Source organism: Haliaeetus albicilla, chromosome 4 (genome assembly GCF_947461875.1).
Source record: "Haliaeetus albicilla chromosome 4, bHalAlb1.1, whole genome shotgun sequence".
Taxonomy (NCBI): Eukaryota; Metazoa; Chordata; class Aves; order Accipitriformes; family Accipitridae; genus Haliaeetus; species Haliaeetus albicilla.
This window is the reverse complement of record NC_091486.1, coordinates 14,776,604-14,797,792: the sequence shown is the minus strand read 5'-3', so window position 1 is coordinate 14,797,792 and position 21,189 is coordinate 14,776,604. Positions and strand designations below refer to the sequence as shown.

General features: G+C 41.3%; 1 protein-coding gene and 1 long non-coding RNA gene across 5 annotated transcripts; one reads left to right on the top strand and one right to left on the bottom strand.

The window, feature by feature from the left end:
- Window positions 1-1,119: 1,119 nt before the first annotated feature.
- Window positions 1,120-21,189, bottom strand: LOC138685055 (leucine-zipper-like transcriptional regulator 1). 4 transcript variants are annotated; one of them, XM_069781040.1, is made up of 9 exons: window positions 19,762-21,189; window positions 19,256-19,317; window positions 9,530-9,786; window positions 8,679-8,758; window positions 7,796-7,874; window positions 6,188-6,234; window positions 4,590-4,710; window positions 3,489-3,675; window positions 1,120-3,154 (listed from the first exon to the last, which is right to left on the bottom strand). In XM_069781040.1, exons 3-9 carry the CDS (start codon window positions 9,690-9,692, stop codon window positions 2,464-2,466), a joined length of 1,368 nt encoding a protein of 455 aa, XP_069637141.1. In that variant the 5' UTR covers window positions 9,693-9,786; window positions 19,256-19,317; window positions 19,762-21,189; the 3' UTR covers window positions 1,120-2,463. The 4 variants fall into 4 exon arrangements, with proteins under 4 accessions (XP_069637141.1, XP_069637139.1, XP_069637140.1 ...); XM_069781038.1 differs by lacking the exon at window positions 19,256-19,317 and having other exon boundaries at window positions 9,530-12,945; XM_069781039.1 differs by lacking the exon at window positions 19,256-19,317 and having other exon boundaries at window positions 9,530-9,792.
- LOC138685056 (uncharacterized) lies at window positions 3,150-16,153 on the top strand. Its single transcript, XR_011324297.1, has 4 exons — window positions 3,150-3,436; window positions 8,070-8,192; window positions 15,522-15,616; window positions 15,875-16,153. It is a non-coding gene; the product is annotated as an uncharacterized lncRNA (long non-coding RNA).

The window sequence follows — 21,189 nt, the reverse complement described above, 5'->3', positions numbered from 1 at the left end:
GAGAGAACCTGAAATACGGATCATGGGTGCCCAGAAGGGACTGAGGCGGCAGGCGCTCCTGCTGATGTGTGGCTGTGGGATGCAGGCACTTCCCATCTCAAACCCCTTCCCTTCCAGCTTGAGCTCACCCTTGTTTTTTAAAGACCTGGGAACAGGCCAGCAAGGGGAGAAATGAATAGCCTGCAGTGGCTTCAGCGAGTCTGCTGTAGCACAGAGTCCCGCTTTTGGGATCGGAGGTCTCTTCTCTTCCATAGCGTTACCAGTGCTTATCTGTGGCTCAGCCACAGCCCCTCGCCGAGCTCCTGCACACCTCGTGTCCTCTACAGGGGCTGGGGGACCGCGGGGACCGTACGGCATCGGGCCGGTTTGAGAGGTTTCGGATCTCCTGGGTGAAGAAGCTGGCGCTGTGCCGAAGGCGCTGGTGCAGCCACCTGACTTGGCACGCCGGCAGAGGCGAGGGGAGGAAACGGGGGAGATGGGCACGTTCTGCAAGCTGTTTTTTCCTCCCTGTGCCAAGCCATCGCCTTTGGGCTGGCTCGTGTCCTGCCTGCGTTGGCTCCGAGTAAATGTTAAACCCTTTGCGGGGCTGCCAAAGGGAAGGGAGTTTGGGGGGGAGGAAGAAAGCAACGGCAGAGGCTGGATGGCATTTTCCTGGGGCTTTTGCGCATCCCCAGGATACCTGTACCTGCCAGGAGGCCTTCGCGTGACTTGGAAAATCACTGGTTTATTGTTGCCCTTTCCAGTTAAATTTCCTTCCCTTGTCAATCCTAGATAAAAGTCTGTATGTTACGGCAGCTCTCTGGATAATGCTGAAACAGACATGTCAGCCAGCAAAAGAAAAACATGCTGCTGATTTAAGATTGCAGTGCTCTGTACATGCTCAGCTCAATCGCCGTATTGAAGTCCTTTACGAACATAGCTCCTCAAACTGGGCAATTCCCCGCTCTCGGAGGAGAAATTCAAAGCCTGGGCAGCCCTCGAGGCTGGCTGAAGTGCCGTGAGATGACTGGGGCTTGTTGGAGCGTGTTCCTTGTTCAGAAAGGTAAGTTCTTTGTTCAGTTTGAAAACAGAAATACATACTTTAAATTCATGAAAGCTCAGAAAATGAGCACACACTGATATGAAATGCAGCAGGCTTTATTCATACAGCAGCGTACAATCCTCTCTGTTTCCAAACAAAGGTCACAGAACGTCCAAATAACTCTTAAGTAGCTTTTTGCAAACTCATCTGTAATTTTCCTGTTGAATTCATGTTACAGCTACTTGTGAAGAGATGACGAAAGTATCAGTAACTACTCTCAGTTAAAATTCATTATTCCTATGAAACTTTTGAAAAGTGATCTTTTCAAGTATTCAGAAGTATTAAATGACACTTTCCAGTAATTTCAAACATTGGCATCTCTTCTTACAGATGGCTGAATTTCAGTCAGAAAGCCAGTATCTTAGTAACTTCTGTGGAAATAAATGCTTGAAACACTGGACAATACTATCTTTCAAAAAAAGCACTTTTTCTTTTCAACAAAGAAAAACCATGGATGAACTCAGGATTTACTAGTATAGAGGGGAAGTGTGTAAAATATACTACATGTGTTGACAAAACAGAGAGAGATGGAGTTGGAAAAGCAGAAATCCCTTTGTGACTAAAATCTGAGTTACCAGTCAGCTTATGTTTTGTGCCGTTCCTGTCAAGCCTTCCTCTTTATTTTTCCAACAGAAAGTCAAATCCTTTTGATCCTGTGCTCAGTCATTAAACCTAGCATTTACTGGGCAACTATTTTGTTCTTCCAGGTGTAATGCACTTCCTCTGGTCTAATGCTGCACATGATTTTCAGGGGGGACTTGTGGTTTCACTTCCTCAGGGTTAGATGCAATCTTTGAATCCTACAGATTTCACTTGCTAATTTGTCTGTTGGGTTACTCCTTTGTTATAGGCCATCTCACGTTGCAAACACTCTTGCAGGAAAATAAAATCTTAACAATCATAGAAAATGTTGCCATTAAGATTCATCAAATCCCTGAAATGTGACCATAACGTGCGCAAACTTGATTCAAATGCAGTTTTATGGGTGCGTATTTATTTCTTATCCCAGCGCAAAATGGGCAAGCTTTGCACCTGAAACGGCAGTTATGGAGCCAGTAGGGGTTACCTGTAGTTCAGACTTTCAAGGCAGCGTCAGCCACTGCAATTTGAAAGGATATTGACTGACCAGATGAAAAAGTAACAAAAAGAGCAGCATTCCAACAAGCTCCTCTCAGAAACTGCAACTTGCATGCAAGTTGTGACTTAAATATATGTCAGGTTTTGGTCACATTGTAAAAAAATCTGTTCACAGCAAGTACAAGAAGGTTTAATTTTTTTTTCCCAGTGCGCTGACAGGAAACTGAAGACGGTTGCAAGCAGTTGGTTTACCACCTACTGGCACGTTGGTGGAAATTTATTCTTTCGCTTTGCAGTCGAAGTGATCACAAGCTATCAAACTCCATTTGCCAGAATGAGATCTCGGAGAAGCTGGACAAAGGTTTACCCCCAATGAGCAGCAGCACGTTGGTATCACCGCTAACTTCACCTACTGCAGTCGCGTGCTGACAGTCAGTTCCCTCCTCTTCTCCCTCAACCTGAGCAGCAGCAAAAGTCTCTTCTTCTGAAGAGACAAACAGACGGAGAGCCTTGTCCTTTGACAAAACGTTCGTTGCTCTGTTTGAGTCTAGTTCTGCCTCTGAAGTGGTCTGAAATGCACAAAAGCCCCCTGGCTCCAGAGGCAAGCTAAAGGTTTTCATTTCAATTGCATTGCTTTCCTCGTTGCTGAATGCTCGGTATGCAGGCTGTTGACGGAAGTAGCTACAAAAGTGAGTGTGCTTCGGGATGGTCACCAGCTGGTGATGGTCTTTCTGCTTACTCTTCCAGTGGCTGGGGAATGTATTAGTGAAATCTGAGGTAGTCTGGAAATCAACACCAATTCCTAAGATGCAGTGATACATTTTAGGAGAAAAGTTTGCCTTTGTAGTACTACTAAGCTTCTTCCATGTCTGCGTATGGAAATGATACTTCCAGAGGTCGTCATTAGGACTGGAATTTGAAATCCCTCCACCAAAAATCAGCATAGAGTCTTTGAAGACTATTGAAGCATGACCTACTACTGGAGGAGGTCCTTGGCTAAATGTAAGAGAAACCAGCAGTTAAGGGCAGATCAACAAGAAACTAACACTGATTTCAGCCTTTATTTTTCTTTTGACTCAAAAGAATGACTGCTAAACAGCTGCATTGGGACATCAAAATTACACTGCTGACAGCTGCTTCAATGTGTTGCCAACAGCTCTTCTAAGCAAAGCCAGCCGGAGCCCAGGGATGGCAGCAGTACTATGTCTTGATGTGAACAATTCCTACAATCGCCTAAAGGGCAACATCTCCCTCTCTGCCTCCACGCAGTATCAAATGGTAAGATTAATTCTCTTTCTGTTAATTTAGTGTAACAAATAGCATAGTTTACCTTGTTCTGATGTTGGACCAGCTGCTGCTTACAAAATCCCACTTCCATAAGTCCTTCTGTTCACTCAGCCCCATCAGTCCTCCAAAGAGGTACATGCCTGTATGATAAACCACTGCTGAATGGCCATGCCGGGGTCCTGGGCCAGTATTGTGAGATGGGGTGGTAACACACAACCACTTTCTTGTATCTGAAAGCAAAATACTAATTTATAGATGTACTAAATTTACCCTTGTATTTGAGAAGGGACTTATTTCAAGAACAAAGGTAACTATTCGGTTGGAGAATATGGGTTTCTGCTCTAAGCTTATCATAAGTAAGTTAACAGCTTAATACTGACACTGAAAAAGTGCATTTAAAAAATCAGTTTTGAAATAAACTTTTAATGAAAATGTCAAATGCTATATGACAGATGCCGTGGAATTTTTATTTTCAGAGCAGTTTTTCCTACAGCTTTGTTAATTCATTAACTCTGACACAGAAGGATAATTTCCTGGCTGTAAGAGGGAAAAATCAGTCAACAAAAACATTCCTTCATTAATGTCTCTGCTTACTCTCCCTGTGAGGGAATGAAGGATGAGGTAAACCCATCATTCATTTCAAAATAGTGACTGAATTGCCACCAGATAACAAAAGTTGCCCATTTAGGAAGTCTCTGGGAATCATCTGGTGTGCAACCACCAGATTAGTGATGAATATGCTAATGAAACCATCTCCTGTCAGGTTTGGCTCCCGATGGTCAGTTCTAGGTTTGAGATTCAAAAGGTGGCATCAATAGGCTGAAGTCAGGGTCTCTGCTGCATCTGAAAGTTTTTGGTAATCCTTGAAGAATTTAGTGAATAGCGAACAAAACATTCTCCTTGATTTTCAGCTCTAAAACTGGCAAATACTGCAAAACTTCTTCCAGTATAATATGGTCTAATTCATTTCAGCTGGATATTAATTTAATTGACAGAATTCATAATTAAATGCTGCCAAACAGAAGGCAAAACTAACTTACAACATTTCTACTGATAAGAATTTTCTTAACAGAGCAAGCCATGCTTTCCTGCAGCAGTCATCGTTTTACACTGGATCAAAACCTTATCATGCTTTTTAATTTACCAAAATGGAAAGTCCAAAACTCCCGTGAAACGCCTCTGATGCCGAAGTATCCCCCGTAGATGTACATGCTGGAATGGTACACTACTGCACTGTGACCTTTTCTGTTAGTTGGTGCTGAGCTCTAAACCAGTTTAATAATAAGACAAAAAACTGTTAACAGATCAAGTTGTATCAGTAGCAATGTCTATCTTGGGAATATTCCCAAGTAATGAAAACCATGGCTTTGGGTTGTGTTAAACTTTGAAAATACAGAATAAATCTACCACTGAAGACATGTATGGATGCAAATACAAACCATTCTTAAATCTAAGCAACCCTCCCTTTTTAAGTCCACCACAATATCACACGCCTAGAGCCTCCCCCTCTCTGCACTCACATCAGTAGTACTGCTTTCACAACTACTGCTAGGCTTAGTTTCGGGACATGTTGTAAATATATCGGGCAACTCTGGGGAATATAATAAGGGGATGTAGCCCTTTCCACCATCAGGCACAGCCTTTCGACACTGAGGAAACCTTGGTCCCAGGAGTAACTCTCAGTCACTTTGCTTGGTGTGGATTTGTCCCACCACAAGTCCTAGGCTGCGCCCAGACCCTCGGCAGGAACCAGGTGGTTCCCACTGCGTCTGCAGCAGCTTTCGGTGCTGCTGAGACTCGTGGACCCGCACCTGGGGAGGCCCAGCTAAAGCTAAAGCTGAAACAAAACATAAGGCAAGTGTTTGGTTTTCTTCATTCGTTCTTCTTTGGTTGTTTCTTCTCAAACAGCCCATTTTGGCGGGGGCGGGGGGAGAGCCATGTTCTCTATATTCAATTTCGGATAATTACAAGAAACCATTTACTCCTATATGTAAGAAGGAGTTGATATGTAATGCCATCATATTTGTTGTACATTAACAAAATTTCATCAATCATATAACACCTTTTTTTTCCCCGCAAATGACCCTGCAGTTCCAAACTTTTCTCTTGACTCCTCCACCAAACACGGGTAACCACAGTAGTAACTGTGTCGCATCTTAACAAATTTTTTGTGCAATTTCACAACGTAGTAACATTGTGAGGATGAAGTTTCAATAGCGAAAATGAGTCATTCTTTACATGTAGTGATATAAAACCAATCTCATAAGACCAAGACATAAGTGCTTCCACTGAGGTTTCATTTAGAAGTGGCAGTAACTTGGTGAGTCCATGTGTTCAGACTGAAGAAATGAAAAATGCTGCAGCACTTCATATTTCAAAATTTATTAGTGTGACTGCCAATCTGTTTTCACAACCCTACTTTTGAAAGCACAGACTTCATGTATGGTTGCAATATTCCATTTAAAATTAGTTTTCTTGATAAGGATTTCAGAAAAACAGAGGCAGTAGTAGAGGGGAGGACTTCTTATATAGGACTTAAAATTTAACAGCAGTATTTTTAAACACTGTTTTAAAGAAGGAAAAAGCCTTAGTTATTGAAAGTGCAAAGAAATAAAGTATAGCCACATGTCTCTGAAGAGATGAGATTGGAACTGTTTGGGGGAACATATTTCAAAGCAATCTGTTTAATCAACAAAGCAACAGGCATTTGATTCACACATTCACCACTTCCTGGCTCCTTACCTCAGTCTCTGCTGGTACGTTACGGCACTCTGTCCATCTTGCAGAATCTAGGGGATTGTTTTAATAAAGCGCAGTTTATATCCCAGACCACAAGAGGACACTCCTCCAACATTAATTTTTCAAATTACAGATCCAATTTTCAAGTAAGTCTCATCCTGGTGTTTTCCACTGACAAGGATGAAGAAATCTGCTTCCCACTAAGACAGCAGTACTAAGAGACTTACAGGAGTTGTAGTTTAAATAGTTTTCCTGTATCCTTATCTGATATTGAATCACGGACATACCATACTGTATTTCCTGTTTCCTAAGACTGAATTTTACAATGCAGAAATAATGTGTGATTTTCAGCATTTCCTGAACTTGCAGAATCCCCAGATTTACCAATGGATATATGGTATGGCTCCTCCTATTTATGTAAACCTTACAACAACCTTTTTTTTCTTGTTCCTTTTCGCAGATCCCTTAAAAGTAGTCCTCAAAGAACAGTCAGAAATCACTGATCTATGAACACCATGAAGGAGAGGAAATACTAGATACCCAGCACCAGAGGTAGAATGAGAAAGCAGTACAAGCTTACATTATCAAAAGCTATACTTGCCAGGAAAGATTTTAAATAATGACCATCAAAAAACTAGACATGCAACACATTTTGAATAACTCATTCCCAATTTTCATTGATAAGTACTGTGAGTAATAAGATGCTTTCCTCTATGAAATATATTCTATCTGAGGATATCTGTTCTTTCAGCAGGTATTTCAGACAAATGGTAGAAAACAAAGAAAGGATTAAAAAACCCCATTGATTTAAGGTTACATAGTAAAGTAGCAAAAGAATCTAGGAAACTTAAATCCTGGTCTTGCCACAAGATTTACTAGCTCAAAGAGAAATCAATCTCTCTCTCTCTCTCTCTCACTCTCCCCCCTCCATCTGACATCAAAATAAGAAGCCGTTACTATACACAGTATTTCCAAAGGGAGAACATATAGTGTATGACACGGCTATTAAATTCAAGTGTTGCACTGCTTTTATTAGAATACACGCTTAAGAGATCCCAAATGTTTGTTTTTAGGGAAAAAAAAGAAAGTGCTATGAAATGCTGATGTTCATTTCCCACCTTCTTCTTTAATTTTACTTGTTTTTTCCTGTTCCATCATTGCTGTTGCCAGCTTGTTACTTCTTCAGTAAAAATACAAAATGAGATATACTTTACTGATCTACTTTTTCCCATAATAAAACAAAGAACTTGGTTTAAAAAATTTATGTAACATAAGGAAAAAACTTGAAATATTATATGTAATAATTATTGAGTTTTACGAACAAACAGTAAACTTCGGAGGGAGAGGGGAAGGAATGGAAATTCTGAGACCTTAAAATATGTAAAACTTTCCCATAAAATACTTTCTAATTAAAGTAAGAGCTGACTCTTTGATAGTTTAACAGCCTAATTTTAGGGTGGAAATATGCACACAGTTTTATACACATTACTTCTTGTAAAGCCTAGGGAAGGCTATGTTACAAACAGCAGAAAACAGTTTGGTTCTTACTATTTATTAGTACCTATGGACTTGGAATATCCTATGGAAAAGATTGGCTATTGTGTATCATACCAACGTCATATATCCAGAGAGGAGATTTTGCTTGCGTGAAAGCAGAATCCACCATCCCACCAAAAATATACAGGGTGCCCTGCAAAATGCAAAAATACTTGACACTTACAACCAGGCATATAGCATAAAAATAATTTTTTAAAACAATTCTTAAATGAAAAGGCTGCCATCACCAAAATATAATTAACAATAATGCATATGATGATCTATTAACAATTCAAGAGGCAATGACAAAAAGCTACCAACTTTTAATCATGTCTTTATCCTCTCCCAGGAGGAAACCCCGATGAACATGCCGCTATTTTAACGTGGATGGCATTCCAGAACCACTCACTTCCTCGTCAATCTGGGACAGCTTGAGGGATGCAGATCTGGCGCTCTCGGAGGCATAGTTCAGGTAATATTAGGTTATGCATGTTTATAGAAACATTTCATTGCATTACAGCTCCTGATAGCCCAAATTCTGTTTTCCCCTCACAGGCAAAGCTGTAATTCTTATTTGCCTTCACTCCCCCGTCCCTCTTCTATGCAAGTTCTTAAGTGAATGTTTTTATGCTGTAGCTTATCATGCAAATGAATTCAGAGCAACTGTTACAACTATACAACTAAGTCAAAGAATGTGCTGCCAAGGTCTTTATTTTGTATTACTATTATGTACTGAGCATTGACTGAGGAAATCGGGGAGCTGCACACTGCTGCAAAGCTAAACTACTATGACTTTATTCAGAAAGGTTTCAAAACATTGGTACAGCTACATCCAGATTTGCACTGACATAAAAGTATTTTCTGGGTATAGTATTTCAGTACATAATAATCTATAGCATTTCATTGTATAATAGGAAATAATGTCAGGATACGGGCAATATAAATCTTGGTCTGTTACCTTATAAGCCACCATTGAATGTTCTTCCAGTTCTTCTGGACCATCTCTTGAGCAATCCAGCATTTCCCATTCATTTTTCACTACAAAACAAAGTTGAAGTTAAGACAGTAGTGCACTTAACACATAAACATTAGGGAAAAGGTGGAAAGATCAACTTTGAATTTGGCTGCGCTGCCAGTCAATGGGGGAAAATGAAGCATTTTGTCATCTTTCTTCTCTGTTAGTTCAGAAAACTGAGACACTTCCCCCAAAATTAAATATGTGCATTTTTCTATTTAGCAACTTAAATGTAATAGAAATTGATCTCGTTACTGCTTTTATTTTAATGTTATACTGTTACCTACATCAAAACTCAACTATTCCATGAGCATGAACCCCAGCACAATTCTATGTTTTATTCCTGGGACAAAAATTGAACAGGAACACCGTACATTAAGTCAAAAAATACAAAGGGTCATATCTGATACTGCATTATTAATACAATCCTACAAGGTATTGTATTCATGTGTTCCCTTTGTGCACTTCTACATGCATAAACTATTCCCTTGTTAAAAGAGTCAAGAAATCTATGTCTTTGATATCTCTTACTAGAACTAGGATATTTTAAATGACTCAGTATTTCTGGTCAAAAAAAAAAAAAGGAACTGAACTGAAATCTAAACTTTCTGGGACACCTGCAAAAGGAACAAACACACACCCTTTGCCTGATGAACAAAATGCAGTTTATCCATCATTTGGATGGAGAGACATTAAATGGGAATAATCTGTTAACTACGGAGTATCCCCAATTTCATGATGACTGGGTGTAGAATCTCTTTAATCCTAACATACAAGTGAAGAGGCAAATTTACCTATGTTGTATCTCCAAAAATCCCTAAGACTGGTGGTGTTCCGCCCTCCATAGAGATAAACAAATCCTCTGCAAATAATGCAAGCATGTTTATATCGATCGCAGGGAGAGGGCTTCTTTTGGGGTGCAGATTTCCAGTCACAGCGTGCAGTTTTTCCTTTCATGATGACAACTAGGATCTTATCCAAGTATCAACTTGCAAAGGACAGCCATGTCAGGGGAGGGTCCCAAAATATCAGGGGCAGGGCTTAAACGCTGCTTCGTCTGTAAAAAGACAAAAAAATAGTTTCAGGTTAAAAAAAAAAAGATAATAAAAAAGAGTCTCTCCCTTACAATAAAAAGTTACTCTGTTTTCTTTTCATTCCCACCAAAAGCAATCTGTCAGTTTTGGCCATCTGTGAAAATATGCTAACTTAAGTAAAGCATTTGAAATGCTAACTCTCAGACTCTTATATCAGTGAGACTGGGACAGGAACACTCCTGGAGCTGAAAGTTTTCCAAAGAATGTCTGTGAGCTGAAGTGATGAACTCCAATACCCTACATTTGCAACATGGTAGAAGCCAAGGCTCAGTCTTTTTCACTACTGAAGAGTACTTAAAACAAACCTGTACTTAAAATAAAATTCGGAAAGAGTGAATTTACAGATGAAAGTAATGCATTAGCAGTTGTCCACAATTTATTTAGACTTTCATCTGTAAACTGGCTGAAATTAGGATGCAGCTGGAAAAAATGACACTATCCCTTCACTTGCCACAAGATGTCACTGTGTTCTGTGCAGACAGAAGTACCAGGAACAGCATTCCTCTATTAATCGTCTTAAAAATATATCATGGCCACTGTTTTGAAGTAAGATTGTTTCACGAAGAACAAAAGAAAAAAAAAATCAGCATTAGGCCAAATTCTGGGATTTGTGTTGGTAACGTGTCTGAGGTGACACATGTCACCAAATGAGGTGACAAAGTCTCCCAATTCCAAGATTATTTCAGTGAAAGCCTGATTTCAGACCTATTGAGGACCTAGGATGGAAATTGATAAGTAACAATCCATCAGTACGGACACACTGTTAACTCTTAAGTACTGCAGAGTAATGCCTGTTTTTCCACAGTTACACTGTTTTCCACATTTAATTTCTCTAGTTTAAGTATGCATGTATTTAGCCTCCCAGTGGATAAAGTCATGTAACTCTCAGCTCCACATAATGATCATGCACCAAATCCATTCTTTTGATCTGAGACAATTTCCAAAGATAAATGTGATAAACCTATGCCTACTTGGCCCAATTATTTCTAATTAAAAAAACCCAAACAAACAACAGACATATCAAATTTGCCCTGGATGTACAGCAATAAAACCATTTACATCCACAGAGGACTTTCATTACAGCTGCTGCCCACAGCCTTCCTGAGCAAAGCAGTGACAAGGCTGGAAATTTTCCCTTTATCTCTTCAGAAATGGAATGACAGTAATGAAGCTTTTACAAAGCCTGGTCATTTCATGCCACCAGCAGCAGTGTAGGCAGGCACTGGGGCCATTCACCAACTTCCAGCTTAGTGCATCGGGGTCTTCAGCCTGTGTGTGCCAAGCAGCCCTTGTGCTACTCAAAGGCTATCTTCTCTGAAGAGATGCCTTAGATTAAAAGTTTCAGTTTCCCAGGTTAATTCACAAGGACCCTGCAAAAAAGCAGCAATGCTGCTGTCAGATCAGAAACCACTTCCAGGTAAAGTTTGAAATGTAAATTGTTTCCTGCAAATGGTAATTTAAACTTTCTTTAGGACAGAACAGTTACTTAGAAATACAGCAATGACCAGGTTAGGTTAAACGAAGCCCTCTTCTTCAGATCTACATGCAGGTATTTTTACTATATGCATTGCCATAGTGTAACTCAAGACATATGAACTGTGCCTTCAGGTTCATTGTATAAAACTGTATTTAGCGATATATATGCCAGTGAAGGTCAACATAAGCACTGTTCACCCTGTGCATATCTGATTACAGGATAAGGGCGTATGTACAGAGACTACAAAGTATCTAGATCTCCATCAAAAGTTGCTGTGTTATAAAAAGGAAAGAGTGATGTTCTCTCATCATGCAATGATGAACAAGCAGTTAAATACAAAAGAAAAAAAATACTGTAAAATATTTCTGTAAAACCAGTTTATATGTCCATAAACATACTGAGTAATAGGGGCCAGCTACATAACCCTTTATTTATTTTCCCTTGTACTTCTATAATAAGCCTTCCTTTTTATTTTCTCCCTCAGAATCCTACATGTCTTCTGTTTCACTGCTGCACTGGAAGCAACATTTTTGTTTCACAGAGAGTTTTCAGCACTCTGCTTCTATGCCAACATCCCTTGTCTGGAGAGGTTGTATATCAAGCAGCACAAAAGCATACCCCCTTCTTCAAACATTTTCTCCTGTATTCGAGGATACCCTTGTTTCTGAAAGCCTGGATTTGTCCCAGGCAAATTCACGATCTATCCCTCCCTCCACCCCTGAACAACAAGGATCCTCATTGTCCCTTCACATCATCTCCTTCCTCAAGGCTCTAGCAGATGAGCCCTGGCAGATCAGCTGAAATGTGACTGCTCTGGTTTGCTGCTCCACCAGGTGTAGAGGTAAGATGTGTGTCCAAAACTCAGTCAGTCCAGTTCACAGCCTGCCGCGCTGCATATAGTGGCCATTCCCACATGGCCCCTGCTGTAGAAAGTACCTGTCAGCAAAGTGCCAATGTAAAATCTGGGAGGAAAGAAGGCCTTTACACCTTAAATTACCATTTAAGCAGACAGACCATCTGGAGTGATCTGGAGATGCTGATGCTCTGGAGCTGAGTCTGCAGAACTAGCTCAGGTGTAGAGGTCTTCAAGCACTCACTGCGTGCTGCTTCAAAAGCTCAAGGCCAGAATAGCAATAGTCTCCTATACTGGTAGAAAATGAAGACTGGTACCTACTCAACTCCCTCTTTAAAATCAGATTGGCTCCATGAAGCTTGTGCTGAGCTGGTGACAGAAAGCCTAGCTGACCTCTGGCCAGTACCAGACATGGTATGAAGTGCTTTTTGTAGCGTGCGTATTATCCCAGGGCCCTGCATTTTCTGGGGTATCACCAATTCTACTGTCCTAAAAATACCAACTGAACTGTAGCCTAGTACTGACCTCTCTCTCTCTGTTAAATGTATACGAAGTTAGGACACAGCCTTTATAAAATATGCACAGCTTAACTGTTACTTTGATTCCTCAAATCAAAATAGACACAATGAGACAACATGCTACAGTGAGATGCTTCACATAGTAAATATTCTATTTGCAAAAGGTGTATATTTTCACTATATATGAAATTTTTACTTATCACTATTTATTCCCAAAGGAAGTGAGCCCAGGAAGTGTTTACAAGATGAATCCTTACTGCATCCCTCTCTTCAGGTAATTACAGAGAAGTCCAGGGGAGGTTGCACATAATTTGAGGAAAAACAAAGGTTACAGTAAAACAAGCTATAGAAGATACAGTCATATTTCATATTTTTATATATATTTCATATTAATATGAAATGCACGTATCTAATTTATCATCCTATTTATCTCTATAATGTATCATTTGTAAGACTGGAATATATTCAGTGACAAAAACATGCTAGAGAATCTCTTGCAGCATATTCTGGCAAGACTAGCTATTCAATTGTGTTAATCTTGTTTATGCAAGCCAGTATTGTAAGCTATTACTACAGAAAACTGAAGTATATTCTTTGTATGTTTTCTCTGAAAGAATACAAGATTAGCAGCATTTACAAAGGTGTGCATTTCTCTTTTCTAGGGGAATTAGCAGCTATGAAGTAGTGACGCATTATAGGTGTGTAAGTCCATAATACTTTATGGCATGCCATTGAAAAGGGAAAAGCAGCTGAAGTCATGAAACATGGTTTCTCTCCCTAACTCTGCCAAGCTTTCATGTAACCATAGACAATTCATTTATTTACTTCCACAGTTAAATGGGGACAAGACGCCTCCTTAGCAAAACACTTCAAATTTGCTGATGCAGTGCTGTGTGAGAGTGCCCAGGTGAAATAATTTAATGTGAAAAAGGTAATAGGTTTCTGCTATTAATACTTTACAAAGGTAAAATAGTCTTGTCCCCTTGACTTTTTTTTCCCCAGCTATAAAACTGGTTATTCCTCTTCCTACATGCTTGTTTGCTATTCTTCCTACAAACCTTGCCTCCGACTATACAAACATTCGAGAAGACAGCCCTGATTTCATACAGTAGATTAGCCACAAAATCCTGTCCACTTATCTACCCCAGCTGAACTCTGTGTAATGCAGGTGAGCAGGATGGGATAACAAAAGGCCAATCTGGGATTAACTGAATGGGTGTCTCTTCCCAGTCACACCTTCTGAGCATCAACTGACCCTTGTGAATCACGGCCATTTAGTCTCTCAGGGTAAAGCATTCTTGGAAGCAGACCTACAGTCGCTTAAACAGATCAGTTAACAAATTGCTTCATTTCAGAGTTGGGAAAAAAAATGCGTTCAAAGTTAATCTTGAATCTTGCCTTTCATCACTGGTATTTTAAATCATAAACTTGGCTCCTTGATTGCTTTTCTATAGAACCAGACTCACCAAAGTTCATCTACCACCTACCTTAACAGTCCCGTTTCTAAAGAAAAACTGCTACTCTTCTAAGAACAATGTCACCAAGCAATATCCTCTGTGTGATGCAACACTGACCCCAGCTTCAACTTGGTACAAGCAAGATCAATTATCCAATAGGAAGCTCTAACTTCAGCAGAATTTCCAAAAAAATACCCAAAAAGACAACTCAGAACATTTTTATCCAACTTTTTTTTTCCAAAACAGCTGTAGCACACAAAAAAATGGCTGCTGCTCTCCAAACTCTTCTGCTATTTCATTCTAAAAATAACTCCTGTGCAATCAATCCCAATTGTTAAACGGCTGGAGGAGCTGTAAGACGAGGACCTGAAGAGCTGCAATTAGCATGGTAACTATAGCACAGAGTGCTTATCAATTAATGGCGCCACACTACTGTTTCATAATACAAATAATTCAGGAAATGTAGAAAGACAGGAATTACTTCAGGAAATGTAGTTTATATGTTCATTATGTAATTATTTATATTTCTATTAGATGTGGTTTCTCAGACAAATGATTTATTTATTTAAAGTATTACTTAAATAGATCTTCATCAAAGCTTTTTTCTACCTCGGTCCCCTGATTCATTTCCATCTGTTTTCAATATACTCAGGAAAGTTTCAGATTTAAAAGGATCGAGCCTTTTGAAATATAATGAGATATGAAACCACTCATATTGGGGGGAAAATGTAAGATTTTTTTTTTTTTGTTGTTGTTGTTAATGACCCAGTTTTCTGGTGCAGAACACTGTATTCTCTTATTAGGCAACTTGATGTTTTACTGCTCTTCAAAAATAATAACAGATCTTCCCGATTCTACTTATCTTAGAAACCTTTGCTTTAGTGATGGTTTTATTGTAATGCTTGTCCCAATGGGTCTGCCTGCATGGATAAGGAGGAAACTTTGACTGAAGACTTGCAAGGCTGTTACAAAGTTTTAAAAACAAAACCACTTTGTTCAGAATAGTTTAGAGGGCAGGGCTTTTTTTCAGTATATCGCATTTACTTGCAATGCTTTACTATGTGTGATAAATTTTAGTATCCTCAGGTTTGCTATTTTATTATTTCCTAAATTCAAGTTATTATGAACTGGTTCTGGAGTGGGGGGGTTTTGCCCTTTTTTTTTTTTTTTTTTTCCCAGAGATGCTCAGCTTCAGAATTTGACCCTGAAAGTCCAGAATGGCTCTAGGAATATAAGGTAATATTTCTGTATTATTAGAATATTTAATTGAAATAAGGCCCTTGCTTTGCTATGTAGTGTAAAACATGCAGTTACTACATGACTGAGCTTGCAACTGAAGTAGTCAAGACAAAAGGAAGGAGATGGAAGACGGTATTTTTTCTTACAGGGGGAAGCTGAAGGACAGAAAGAGGATTTGTAAAATGACAAAGCAAAGCAGGGGACAGAGCTCTATCCCGATTTCAGGGTTCAGAAACATGACAGGTACTTTCAAGTAAAACAATAACACCCCTGCTGTCTTTATAAAGCTTAGAGCGGACATACTGAAAACATATGGAAAATCTGAAAGGCTTTTATATTGAGTAACTCTTATTTGAATTTTAACAAGTTTAAGGTAGTACTCTTAAACACTATCACTGTTATGTTTCAGTGCCTCAGAACACTTTTTGTAGTGAACAAGTATTTCAAAGGAGGTAACTCTTCTAAAACAGTCATGTATAATTACATCATGTATAATTACAGTTTCTATACACTGTAAACCTATATGTGTAACTACTACTTCTGGAGTGTGCAGCCCTAGACCACTGAGGGCACTGGCACCTTTACTGCAGAACAGATGAAAGCATCACGAATATCCCCTTGTGAACAGCTGTCTGCCTGTTTCTGGAGCTCTGCAGGTAAGGTATTGCGTTTCTTTAATTCAGATAACATTAATAATAAAGCTCTAATTTCAAAATTCCAGAATAAATTTATATGTTTGCATATAATTCCAAAATTAAATTTTTCAAATTGACATTATTAATGTATTCTCTTTTGTTTTTTCTCTAGAAGCTTTCACCCAGAAAAGAAATCCTTTATGTTCATTACTGGGTAGCACTACTCCATCTCTAGTAGTAATAAATATAAGAATCCATTAAATAAAGTAGTATAAATATATCCAGTTTTATTTTCTATGTGCTAGGTATATTTCTCATTCTTAAGTAAACAAATACAACTTGGTTTGGAGTGATACAGTAAATATTTCATCTATTTCCCAAATGTGGTAGAGGAGGTGGTATCTGGAAAAAAGAAATTCAGTACTTAAAATATTTGTGGGATTGTTACATCTTGATATACACCTCTAGTATATGAATCAGGAAATGGCCTTTGCCACTGTATTGAAATAAGTTTTATGGTACAGACAAAAAATAAATACATCTATACTACCTTACTTTCATAGCTTATTTTCCTCAGTAAATTAAAATTCCAAGTATTGGGTTTTGTTTGGGGTGTTTTTTGCTTTTGCTCTTTTTTAAGAACGAGGCCTTTTTATAAAGAAAAATTAGAACATATAGTTTTGAGTAGCAGATCTCCCCAGGTAATCTGTTAATTATGATTTCCAGCACTGCAATTAATCATTTGACTGTAACCCAATTTTGAATGAAGTTTCTGAGAAAGAGCTTCCTGAAATACATATCTGTAGGTGGCACAAGTACAGCATGTTATGGACATATAAATCCACTGCACCAGCCATGCCTTTATGCGGATAATCAATGTGTGCATGGGTTTTATTTATTTTTGGTCCTTAATAGAGTATTTACTTCAGAAATCTAATCTGCTTTTCAAATCTTATTTAGGGTCTTGTTGGTGACGCCATCCATAGGCGTGTCAAGAGCTCAGTCTCTGTCATGGTCTTACCATATAACTGGGACAGATGCCCTGACTGTAAAATGTCACTGCAGCAAGATGGATCTTCAGACGTTAGCTGAGACAAACAGGTAATTTTTCATGTTCTAGATATGGCAGAGGGAGGAAATACAATTCCTGGTCCTCACACTTCAAGATAAAAGAAATGAGAAACTCCCACCATCTTCACAGGGCACTCTAAGATGTACTTGGCCTTTTACCCTTTCCTTGGAAGTAATTTGTACTGTCACCACTGGAAACAGGTCATTTCAATACATGGGTCATCACCCCTTCCCCCCAGAAACAGCAGTTTTCAGTGTTCCTAGAAGGCATCATTTGGGGATTTCACAAAAACTTACTAGTTGGATTCTTTCAAGATACAGTAGGTTGATGCCCTGGAAATTCACTGTACTTAGGTGTGACTGAATGCATCTTCTTGACAGCTCATGACCTACTGCTGAAGCAACTTCAAAATACTTTATTTCTTAGGGGATACTCTACTTGTGCTAATTCACAAAATTTTCTAGGTTAGGAAGAAAGACTCTGGTTGACAAAGGAGTCAGTGGCTGCCCAGCCTGCCTACTCTCTTCAGGCATGAATTAAAGTACTATAGTATATACTTGACAGCTGAGAGTATATCAGTGAAAAGCTGTTATCTTCCATTAAAAAAAAAAAAAGTATGCACTGAATTTTACTTGGTTGCTCTTTATCTTCCCTGACTGAGGAAAAGGAACATCTAATAAAACACTCAGCCACACTTACAACTTAATGCCACACTTCATGGAAGACAGACAATGTGTTTTTCTTGTCTCCAAGACATTTTGCCCTTAGATGAACGTGGAGCAATGGGATAAAGAAGACATACAAGGTTATGAGAATAGCAGAAGCTGTAGCTTGAAGAAATATGAGGAAGGAAAGAGAGGGCATTTGGCAATGAGAATAATAAAATGTTCCAGCTGGCAAATATTAAAACATCCAGATACCATGTTAGAATCAGTATGAATTTAGATTACACGGTACGGAAGAAGTCATGAGAGACTTGCGTGAGAAAGAATCAGATGGCACAACTAGAAAGACTGTCAGTAATGACTGGAAGAAAAACAGAGTACAAAAAGGATCTTTTATAGGGAAGATGAATTTACACAGTCAGGTGAAAGATGGTTGCATAAAAACAGATGATACAATTCATAGCTGGAACAGATTGCACAGAGAGGAATAGCTGGATTTTAGTCTGGCAAGGAAAACAAAGGTGTCAGGCAGGCAAACATCAATAATAATTCTGATGGTTCACAATAACCTCGATGCCAAGAGTTACTGGGCTGCACCAGCAAATGGAAAAAAACCAAACCCACATAATTTCAATATATAAAGGAGACAGAAAGCATATGAGTAACTTTACACATACACGTTGTCGCTCCAAATTCAAATGGAATTACTCATGTGAATAAAACCAGTGATATGCATGAGCCTGCACAATGTAGCCTAGATACCAGAGCAAAAGAAGGACCAACTCCTTTGTTAGAAGCCTGAAAAAATGTTTTGCAAGCTGTTTTCATATTCAGACTCCGAATGACAGGGTCCATTTTTGACTGGAGCCTGGCTTTCTGAAAAATCCTCACTCCCAGCTAACGTGGTCCAGTATTCATCCCAAGCCAGATGCACTTTGGCTTGGGTTTTGGATGGTTGCATTTCTTTGTCTTTTGCTCGGTAGAAGGCATTTTGTTGCTTTATGCTCTTTGATTGTGGAAAAGGGAACGAGCAAAAGGAGGGTGGCGAATCTCCTAAACTGGAAGTGAGGAAAGAAGAGCTCTGGCTGGCCCTGCCACAGACCTCCTGCGCAGCATCGAGGAAGCCGCAGGTCCCCTTTCCCCAGCAGTCTCCTGTCTGCAGAGCGCTGACGCTGCTTCCTCCCTTTCATGTGCTTTGTTTCCTTTCGTACCTTTGGACGAAAGCAACTTTCCGTACAACCGCACACAGCTGTAATGACAGCAGCGTTGTACAACAGCACGCCTGTGCGTACCGAAGGGCTGCGTAAGCGTCCCCTGTGATGCTGTGCCGTGCATTAGAGCCGGTTGGTGCCCTCACCACCTTCCTTCCCTCTGCTCCCCTTCTCCGGGCGGCAGCGCCCACCTCTCGGGTGCTGGCTTCTCGGCGGGCACCGCGGCGGCTCTGGCTGCAGCAGGTGCCGCTGGGGCCCACCGCCCCAGCCGCTGCGCCCCTGACCCGGGCAGGCCTCACCTCCGCACCTTCTCCTCTCCTCTCCAGGTGCTGCAGATCACCGCCTCAGCTGGGCCTTGCTCCTGACAGGACACAGAACAAAAAAAAAAAAAACAAAAAAAAAACCCAAGAGGGAGGAAAAACAAGAGTCTCCTGAGGCGGCATCCCAGCCCGGCTGCACCCACCGCCTGCCCTCAGGTTTGCCCTCACAGGGGACGCCATACCCTGCGCACCCCCCACCCCAGGCACTAAACGGGGACGGACACACACACAGACGGAGCCCCGGAGGAGAAGGGAGAGAGGGAGGGAGGGACCCTCCTCCCGCAGGCCCGCACCGGGGCGGCAGCGAAGGCCGCCAGCCCCTCAGCCTTCGGAGGCCGCCGCCGGGCGCAGCGTGAGGCGAGGGGCGCTGCCGCGGGCGGGCCTGTCCCGCTTGGCCGGCAGCACCCGGGAGCGAAACCCCCTCCCCGGGGCAGCGGCCGGTCTCCGCCGCCCGCCTCCTTCCCCCTCCCCGGGCTCCCCCTCACCTCCCGAGGGCGGCGGGGCCGGCGGCGGGCGGGCGGGCGGGAGGCGCGGCCCCCGCCCCGAGCCTGCGCGGCGGCGGCGGAGGGGCGCGGGCACCGGCGCTTGTCCCTTGGGTGCGGACGGGCTCCGGGAGGAGCTGGTGGGCGTCGCGGCCCTGGCGGCCCCGCCGTGAGCGGGGGCAGGAGGGGATCGGCCTGCCGGCGGGGTCCCCTCGGGGGGCGGCGGGCGGTGCGGGAGGCGGAGGCCGCGCCGGGCGGTGCGGGGTGCCGCGGGCTGGCTGCGCTGCCGCGGGCTGGCTGCGCTGCCGGGAGGGAGGAACGAGCCGAAGCCCTTTACTGCCGTGGCATAGCCCTGCTAGTCAGGGGGAGGGACGTACGGAATCTCGCTTCTGGCCTGAACGCAGCCAGAAACAAACTTTTTTTTTTTTTTTTTTTTGATGGTTGGTGGTGGGAAGGGGAAGCACGGAGAGCGGTTGTTTCTGCGCTCAGTTCCAAGCGCTTTTAAGTCAGAGTTTAGCCCAAAGATCCATCTCTACGCTTGCTTCTGAGCCGCAGCCCCAGTGCTTGCTTGGACTTGTGTCCTTGGCTTTCTGCTCATCTGCTTCGGCTTCCACGGGGTTTGCTTTTTTTTTTATTCTCTTCTCTCTGTTTCTCCTTTACAGCTACATAAGGCTTCATAGAACAGTCAGGAATGAAACTCCCCCGCCCACACGTGCCTCTATTTTCCGTGTTGACATGTTTTCCTGCCTTGGGGTGGTGGCTACTACTTTTTCCTTAGTATTGCTCCTAAAAAAGAAACAGCGTAATTGTTTTTTCAAGTTACTGTTAGTGGAGGCCAATTGATACGCCCAGTCCGTAGCAATGCAAAGCATGTGGCCTGGACTATATGAAAAATATTAATACCTTGAATTACATTATGTCTAATATAGCCCAGTAGGGTAGCAATATATGCTTCTGAATTTTTCTTGCTAGGACTTCAGGCACTATCGAGAGGCCGGTCCAGAACCGCAGTGCAGAACTTTCCCCAGACCCTCTTAATTGCCTCCTGCTAAGAATTAAAAAAAAAAAAAAAAACCCAAACCCCAAAACAAACCCACACATTTTTCATAAAAAGAACTCTGAGATCATTAGCTAACATTTGGAAGTCCCTCAAATTAACATGCGTGAAGGACTGTGGCCAAACTCCCACTGGCTCCCATAAAAGCAGTAATCAGTCCTTCAAGCAAGATTCTCTACAAAATAACACCCAGAAGCCCCTGCAGAAGGGATTGCCAATCTCACCATCTGACTAGATTAAAAACAGCAGTAACAATGTGATAATTGACAGGAGAAACTTCCCTGACAAGGGATGAATCAGTGTTTATTTTTAGCCTTTTCCCCAAACGCTTTATTTAAACAAAAGATTAACTAATTATTTCCATCGTTATTTTG

Coding starts and splice junctions, on each gene's coding strand:
- LOC138685055 (XM_069781040.1), bottom strand. CDS start 9,692: ATGAAAGGAAAAACTGCACGCTGTGACTGGAAATCTGCACCCCAAAAG. Junction 7,875..8,678: donor ATTCAATGGTGGCTTATAAG/GTAACAGACCAA, acceptor TGCATTTTGCAG/GGCACCCTGTATATTTTTGG. Junction 3,676..4,589: donor GTTTTGGACTTTCCATTTTG/GTAAATTAAAAA, acceptor TTTTGCTTTCAG/ATACAAGAAAGTGGTTGTGT.